This window comes from Mauremys reevesii, linkage group 20 (genome assembly GCF_016161935.1).
Source record: "Mauremys reevesii isolate NIE-2019 linkage group 20, ASM1616193v1, whole genome shotgun sequence".
Classification (NCBI taxonomy): domain Eukaryota; kingdom Metazoa; phylum Chordata; order Testudines; family Geoemydidae; genus Mauremys; species Mauremys reevesii.
The window spans coordinates 15612176-15620496 of NC_052642.1; the positions used below are offsets into that span (position 1 = coordinate 15612176).

At 47.9% G+C, this 8321-nt stretch overlaps 1 protein-coding gene across 7 annotated transcripts in view; it reads left to right on the top strand.

Moving 5' to 3' along the window:
* The window catches only part of LYRM9 (LYR motif containing 9), a 75545-nt gene extending 67782 nt beyond the window's left edge, over positions 1-7763 (top strand). For 2 of the 7 annotated variants that reach the window (XM_039507356.1, XM_039507357.1), the window contains exons 3-5: positions 3083-3230; positions 4343-4435; positions 5910-7763. In XM_039507356.1, coding sequence (XP_039363290.1) covers positions 3099-3230; positions 4343-4435; positions 5910-5927 — 243 coding nt within the window. In that variant the 5' untranslated portion in view covers positions 3083-3098 and the 3' untranslated portion in view covers positions 5928-7763. Of the gene's footprint in view, positions 1-40; positions 143-782; positions 1064-1107; positions 1211-1993; positions 2148-3082; positions 3231-4342; positions 4436-5909 lie in introns of those variants that run through there. The other 5 variants (XM_039507355.1, XM_039507361.1, XM_039507359.1 and 2 more) reach the window with 5 other exon arrangements.
* The last annotated feature ends 558 nt before the right edge of the window (positions 7764-8321 follow it).

The following is an 8321-nucleotide window of genomic DNA, read 5'->3' on the forward strand; positions in this document are numbered from 1 at the left end:
GTCTCGCGGGTGTGATCTGCAGTTCGCCCGGCGGGGGGCGCTGCTCACCGTCCTGGGCCTGGCAAAACAGGACTCCCAGCCAGCCGCGCGTGGCAGCCCGTGCCCTTGGGTGCAGACAGGCTGGGCTCGTGCTTCCTGCTAGGTACCTGCAGCGCGCTGCGGGGACAGGGGGGCGCAGTGCACTGGGGAGAGGGGGGGCTAAGGGATACCGGGGCGCAGTGTCCTGGGGAGGGGGGCTAAGGGATATTGGAGTGTAGGCGTATTGGGGCGCAGTGCACTAGGGAGAGGGGGCGAGGGGATACTGGGATGTAGGGAGATCGGGGTGCAGGAATAATGGGGTGCAGTGGGGAGGGGGCTGCAGGGATACTGGGGTGCAGTGCACTGGGGAGGGGGGCTGCGGGAATACTGGGGTGCAGTGCACTGGGGGAGGGAGGTGCAATGTTTTGGGGGCTGCGGGGATACTGGGGTGCAGTGCACTGGGGAGGGGTGCAGTGCATTGGGAGGGCTGCAGTGCATTGGGGGAGGGGGCTGCGGGGATACTGGGGTGCAGTGCACTGAGGGAGGGAGGTGCAATGCTTTGGGGGGCTGCGGGGATACTGGGGTGCAGCGCACTGGGGAGGGGCTGCGGGGGTACTGGGGTGCAGCGCACTGGGGAGGGGGCTGCGGGGATGCTGGGTTGCAGCGCACTGGGGTCGAGGCTGGCTCCCGGCTCCAGCCGAGCCTTGCAGCCACCGGAAGGAAGCGCCGAGCCGCAGCTGTGCCGCCGCCTCCTCTGCCCGCAGCCGGGCGGGGCTCTCCGGCTCCGGCCCTTGGGGGGACCCGAGCGGCGCTGCGGGCCCGGCACTGGCCCTGTCCGGCTGCCCCGCGCCTGCCGGCTAGAGGCGGAGCCCCCGCTTCATCCGCTGCCCCCCAGGCAGGAGAAGGGCCGCGCGCCGGGCAGGGGGGCGCCGGGCTCCCAGTGCTAACACCCCCCTCCCCGCGCCCAGCAGTGGGGGGTGGCTGAGGGCCGGTGCTTCACCCTGTGCCTGCCTTCGGGGCGGGGGGGCTTTAAATTCACCGAGGGGTGAGTCCGGCTGGCACCTCTGCAGGGCACGTTCGTGCCCCCCCCCCCCGCCTTACCCGCCACTCACCGGCAGCCGCCTCCAGCTGGAAACCCAGCAGCTGCTGTGATTACCCCCAGCCCCACTGAGAAGATTAGCCCTGTCTCCAGGTGAAGGGGGGGGAGGCTGAGAGAAGGGGAAGGAAGTTACCCCCGTGGGAATTTGGCCAAGTCATCAGGCTACTCATGCCCCTCTTCTTGTGGACTATGTGCTAGATCTAGTCTACACGTTGGAGCCCCCTCCTGCCATGAACTGAGCATGCACAGACCCCCCTGCAGTTTAGGATTTTCCCCAAAATAGTAGCTGCAGCAGTGCTAAAAGGAAGGGAATTTGAGGGGTAGGGTATGGGGGTATAATGGACGCAGCCATAAGACCCTCCAGGACCTGTTTTAATACTCTAGCCAAAAGCTTTGCAGTATTCTATTGCTGTGTATTTGCTGAGATGGAGGGGGTTGGTTCACTGATACAATTTGGTTGAGTACTTGGAAACTGAAAATAGACTCGCCTGCATCCATTGCTGTCACGCCCAGACAGGAGTGTCACTGTTAGGCGATTGTGGTCCTGTTAGCCTCAGAGCATGATTTTCCGAGAAGAGGCAGCTGCTGCAGTAGAGCTGTGAAATGTACGAGTTGCTAGGACTGGAGCTGTCATGAAATCGCTCAGGAGCCACCGCCTGCGGGAAGTTAATGGTGTTACACTGCAGTATCAATTTGGCCCAAGGACGTGAAGTGTTTAGAAAACCCATAAAAAGATATTATGAAGGCTAAATACCTTAATTGATGCTAAAATATATCACACACCTACTTGATTATTTAGTTACTCATATATTTCTTGACTCTAATGAGTAATTATGTAAAAACTGTACTTTCTCCAAAATGTTAATTTAGATTTCCACAGATGGCAACCATCTGTTAAATGACTAGTCATTTAAAATATCCGATTAGCGCTTTATATAGCTTGGGTGGACTTTCTGTTACAATATACAAGTGTACTGGTGGGGGACATTTGGTAGATGTTGTTCTTTTCCCTGTTACTGCGATGTTCACGGTGAGTCTCAAAGCTATTAATGTTTGTGCACGAGTCCTGCTGTGTTTATGCAGCTTGTTTAAAAGGTGGAACTTGAAGCTTGCAAACCAGTTTTCATGTAGTGCTGCTGAAATGATTAGAGCACTAGGAAATCTAGCCCAACTCACGTAACCTTAGTAGCAACCACCGAAGGCCCTGATCCTGCAATATCAGGCATGGGGGGGTGCCCAGATGGAGTCTCACTAAAGGCACGTGGGAGAGGGGCAGCATGGACCCAGAGGTCAGCTCATGGGGATCAGACTACAGGTGCAAGGGCTAGGACCTGTTTTTCCCGACTGGCACACTGCATGAGGATCATTTACTGTAGCACTCAACGCGGGCCTCATTCTGCTAAGTGCTCTACAAACATCAGAGAAAGGCAATGCCCCTTCCCCAAAGAGCTGTTTGAAGGCCCCATTCCTGCAAAGACATACACGTGTGAGGCGTTCCCCCCCCAAAATCAAGATCAGTCCCTAATACAAGTGATTTACAAAGGGGGAGGAGGAATAAAAAAAGCTTGTATACTGAGGGGGGGGGGTATGTAAACCCTGCCACCCACTCACCCCTCTCTCACACAGACATCTATATTTATACATTTGATTAATGACACCTAACCCCAGCTGCCCTCAAATAAGCAATTTCAATAATAGTTTGAACAAGTTCCTTAACCATTCTACGCCTCATTTCCTCCTAATCGCATGGGGAGATTATATAAACACTTGCAGATTCCGGGATGAAAGTTCAAATCAGAATTAAAATAAATCATGATACTAAACCTGCGTCTTCCCGCAAAGTACTCAAGTTACTTCTAGTTTTCAGTTTACCAAGCCTGATGCTCTCCTTGTAAAATTAGCCTTCAGTTTTACTTCTGCAGTGTGCTTTTTCCAGTTTTGTGAAATACGTGTTTTTTGTTTTAGCAACTGAAATCTTAACATGACAATGGCTCCATTACCGGGGGCAGAATTAGTCCAGAAGCCTTTGCAGTTATACCGCTACCTGCTTCGATGTTGTAAGCAGCTTCCTACAGAAAATATCCAACAGCATTACAGACATGCAATCAGACAGGTAAAGAGATGCTCTCTTTGGTGATGGGAAAACTGGTTTCCCCATTTATTTGGATTATTAAAGTTTGAGGCTATTTGTAATGGATTAGTGATGAGCATTGGAAAAATTGTGTCTTTTCAAGCCAGCAGAAAAAACAAATCAAGTTAAAAAGATCCTACAATTAAAAACCAAGTTTCTTTACTTGTTTTACTAAGAGCACGTTAAACTTCTGGAATCTCTTTTCCATCATTGATGCCCTATTGTGGCCGTTCACGCAAGTCTTGTTTCTGCTAGCCAAAGGTACTGTTCCTCCTACAATGATTGTAGCACACCTTGCATCCAACATAAAATGCTTTATATGGTTTACATGGGCACATACAAGTTTTTCAGGGCTATACACTATTTCAGTCTGAACTGCTTTAGTGGACACAAACTAACTGAAGTGGTTCAATTAGTCCTCCCATTGCTGTTCCAGAATACACGGAGGCATAGGACTGGCAGAGGCCTGGGTTACTTGACAGCACTTGCAGCACCAGCCCCCTGCAAGTGCTGTCAAGTCTGTCAGATAATCCTGTTCATGAATGTGCTGGGTGGCCTTTCCAAGCATCCCACAATGCACCACTTCCGGGATCTATGCCAGAACATGTGAGTCCTTAACGCAAGCTAGCGTGAGCATATGGAACATTTGTGCTCCAGCTGGTGCAACACAACCAGGTAAATAGCCCTGGTCCTGATCTTGTTAGCACAAACTTCTGCAAGACCCCCTGCTGCTGAAGGGTTAGAACAGCGAATAAGAAAGTATGTTCACAGTAACCCAGTGGTTCTCAACCTGTGGCCCGTGGGCCACTTGCGGCCCAATCAGCACACAGCCGCTGCCCATGTGACATCCTCAGGGCTGTACAGGTAGAATTGGATGTGGTCCACAATGGTAAATAGGTTGAGAGCCACTGCTGTAACCCCTTCTGAACAAAGCTCTGCCTATTTGCTAGAATAGACATTTCTACGGCTTCAGATTGTATACATTTCTGATCAAATGTTTATTTCAGGATTTTAAATCCTTCTTTTAGCAGGATCTGATCTGCTGTTACATTAACTGGGGTTACTCATTTTCACATTCTGCTCAAACCCCGTAGAGTTTCCGAGTTCACGCAGATGAAGACAGTCCTGAGAGAATCCAGCAGATTATTAAGCGAGCCATTGAAGATGCTGACTGGGTCATGAATAAAGTAAGTGCAGCTATATTCCTCCCCCTCAGGTTGTCCGAGTCCTGTTCTTAGCTAATTCAGTTCAAGAGCTGGGATGTTGGAAAACAAATGAGACTTGTCTTCCTCTGCAATGGGCTTTGAGATCTGTGGGTGAGGATGTGTGTAATAACCAGGGCCGCCCAGAGGGGGGGGGGGCAAGTGGGGCAATTTGCCCCAGGCCCCGGGCCCCAGAGGGCCCCCCCCCATGAGAACATAGTATTCTATAGTATTGCAACTTTTTTTTATGGGAGGGGCCCCTGAAATTGCTTTGCCCCAGGCTCCCTGAATCCTCTGGGCGGCCCTGGTAATAACCAGACATGGTTTCAGGGATTCTTTTTAAAAAGCAGCTCTTTGCTGACAGAAAATCCAAAACTATAAACTAATGAATCACAGGGGTTTTGCAAGTTTGCTCTCCTGAGTGAGAGTATCACATGCCATAGGTTGCCTACCCCTGAACTAGTGTATCTGCTGCTATGTAAGTATCTAATATAGACAAGAAAGCCACCGTTTATCCCATGGCTCAACATTGAGATGAATCAACTCTCTCCCTGCTAACATTCCATCCACTTGTAACCAGGCTCACCTACGCTCCCAGAATGCTCATCTCACGAGTTTGCCTGTACTGCTAGAATCAGGGTTAGAAGACACTGTGGCGAGAACCCACGCGCTCTTACGCTCGCTATCGCCACTGCAGCTGCATCAGCATTAGGAGATTTTCCTCCTCAGTTGTCAGCGCAGGCAAGGCAGCAGATGTGGCATGTCTCCATGCAGCCAGCACAAAATAATGTGGCTTGAAAGAACTAGATTCCTAAGTGCGGGAATGCAGATCTCTTCTGATCTGTTGAGCCATGAGTCGCACTTCTGGTTCGCTGTAGTTAAGTTTGACTAGTAAGCAAACAAACGTAACAAAAGGAGTCAAAAATTCAGCTGCCTTAAAAAAAATGTATATTAAAAATATGTATATAGATCACTGGAGGAGGGGGGAGAAAAAAAGTCACTCTGAAATCCAGAAGAGGGTGAACACCAGGAAAAGCTACGAATTAGTCACAGATTTTATAAAATTTCAGCAGCATCCAGATCTCTGGCACTTTTAGCCCAGTTTGCAAACCCTATTCTGAGTGCCTGGTGAAGGCCCTAATTCTGATCTCACCCCAGAGACTGGTCTGACTCCATTGGCTTCAGCTGAATTATTCCACTTTTTACACCATGGGTAAGAGGCGTCTCATTCCCAGTGGCCATCCAGAAACAAACTCATGGCCAGTATTCTACATCTCTCAGAGGGGAAGTCCTGGCGTTTTACTCTGTGAAAGTTCAAAGGAATTCACACAGCCTTAGTGGATCAGACACGGGGTCCTGAACTTTAGTGCTTGGAAGGGTTTTACCAAAAAGAATCTTTCCTTGTCTGAATGGTTACTTTGAATATGCCCCTGTATCACATGCGGTTTGTTTTTTGCAGTATAAGAGACAGAAGTAGAAAGAAGGGGATGAAGAGAAGATGCGCATCGGTACAGATCCTCAGACAGAGTCCAGGCAAATAAACCCAGTTGTTTGTAACCGTGCCATGTTGTAAACTGTGCCTGCAGCTTCTCCTGGTGTAAAATGGTCTGTCATAATACCTACCTCACTGGGTGTCATAAGGGTTAATTCATCTTTCTGAAGCTCTCTGAGATAATTTTATAGTAAAAAATCCCTTGGCTAATGTGTTAAACTTCCCCACTGTTTTTTGGCTGGGGGAGGAGGGAGAGGTGGTGGGAAGCATAGAGGGATTTCAGATCCCATGTTTTGGGTTGTTTCATACTATGATGGAGACAGGATAGGGGTCTCAGCAGCCAGCTCCTGCTAGTGGATATTATTACAACATCAGAGCCTAAGATTAGATCAAGATCTAAAATGCATCAAAGTTTCGTAGGGTTGAGGTTTTTATCTGCTGTCTATTAATAATAGCCGGACCCAACCAATCTAATATCTATTTTGTTTATTAATAGTGGCAATCCTGCACTGCTGTTATAATTCAGTGGCCTACCAGGAGGTGAATAAATTGGATACCGGCATTTGCTCCAGACTAAAGAAATAGGGCGATCTACTGACGACACCAAGGAAATTCAAAGTCTAGCCCTTGACTAGTTCTAATAACCTAGCTCAGTATATGCTGCCAAGAGTATGTATGTTTGCCCTCAGTTACACCCGCCAATGGGGGAGGCTTACATGCATGTAACTGATGGCAAAATAATTGGCCCGGGGTATCTAAGATTCTCTTCACCCACCCACCTCAATGAAAGCAGACAGACGCTGCTTCTGCCATGCAGACACAGGAAAACAAAGGAAGGATGAAACTTCTCTGCCTTGTGGGTTTGTCATACCCTGCTAGATTATGTGAACGTCATTTTTTGATGGTTGCTTTTAGTTATTCTCAATGTTTCTACAAATTCCCTTTAAGTTTGACAACAGGAACCTGACTTTGCATGGTCAGAACGGTTACACTGACACGTCTTGCCTAACTAGTACCTGGGTGTTGGGAGAGACATTTAAGTTTTATTTAATACCTGAGGGGAAAAATAAAACAAACACTGTATGAACAAGATGCATCTGTATCGGCCTTGCCTTTGTATATTTGCAGTATAACAGCGGAAAGTATTGTGTTTTGAAGTGTAATAGAAATGAAGTAATTTCCTGATAATAAGCACACATTATGGCATTGAAAATCATTGGCATACATGCTGCGTTATGGACAAAAGATCACCAGGCTCTTGCCTCAGACAATTTAACACGTGACCGAGCATAAATATATATGATTTAAGATGGAACTGACTGACAGACACCCACTGTAGGCCATAGCAAACTCTTGGTAGACTGATAGATTTCAGTGCGGGTTGGATTGGACACATGGGCCCTGATTCAGCAAAGCATGTAAGTATTTTATTAACTTTAAGCTGATTGATCCATGTTCAGCAATGAACTGCATAAATTGTAGTGGATGTAAGTACTGTACATGGTCAGCTGCCTTGCTGGATCAAGCCACCAGAGAGATGATGTGGGTGTTAATCCTTTAGTCCTAATCTCTCGTTTTGGGGAGAACACAGTCTGTTCAGTTAGGAGGTGTGTGTGTGTGCACCCGTGTGAGGCAGTGCTCAGTAATACAACATAGTATATTTCACAGTACAGCCAATTTATAAAGGCCTTTGCAGTTTATTTATTTTAACATGCTGTAAGTAAGTGTTTCCTTACGAAAACAGCCTCCTACGTGTCTTAAAAAGCAGGCCTCCTCCTGCTGCCATCAGATAAACCTCCTATGGAGGAAGCACATGAGAAAAGCCAGTTGTCTTAAATAAAAATGTTTATTTGAAGCAAGCCTGTGTTTAGGTGCATTTTCTTTCTTCTGTCCCTAGATGGCAGTGCAACATGTACATACCATTACTGTCCCCAACACTAAAAAGCAAACACAAAACACACACCAACCAGCCAAAACCTAACTCCAAATCCTTAGATTATTTCTCTCAGTAATGACCCTACAAAGGAAATAAATTAAATCAAACAAGCAATCTTAGGTTTTGTCTACACTGGGTTTGTTAGACCTCGGCCACGCTAATGTAGCTGAACCAGTGCAAATGCCTGGTGTAAGTGAGGTGCACTGGTGTTAATGGTGGCTTGCACCAGTGTTAAAAACCCTACCCTAGGCAAGGGTTTAGACATGGCTCAAGCAACAAGATATCTACACTGAGGAGTGAGGACAGGGCCATTGTGTGCTACCGGAAAGCTTGACCGAGGAACAAATATCTGTGTGTCCTGTGTTTGTACAACGTCTGGTACAGGGGGCAGTGGTCCATGACGGGGGTGTGGCGCTGTATCCCATAATGCTTTATGGAAATAT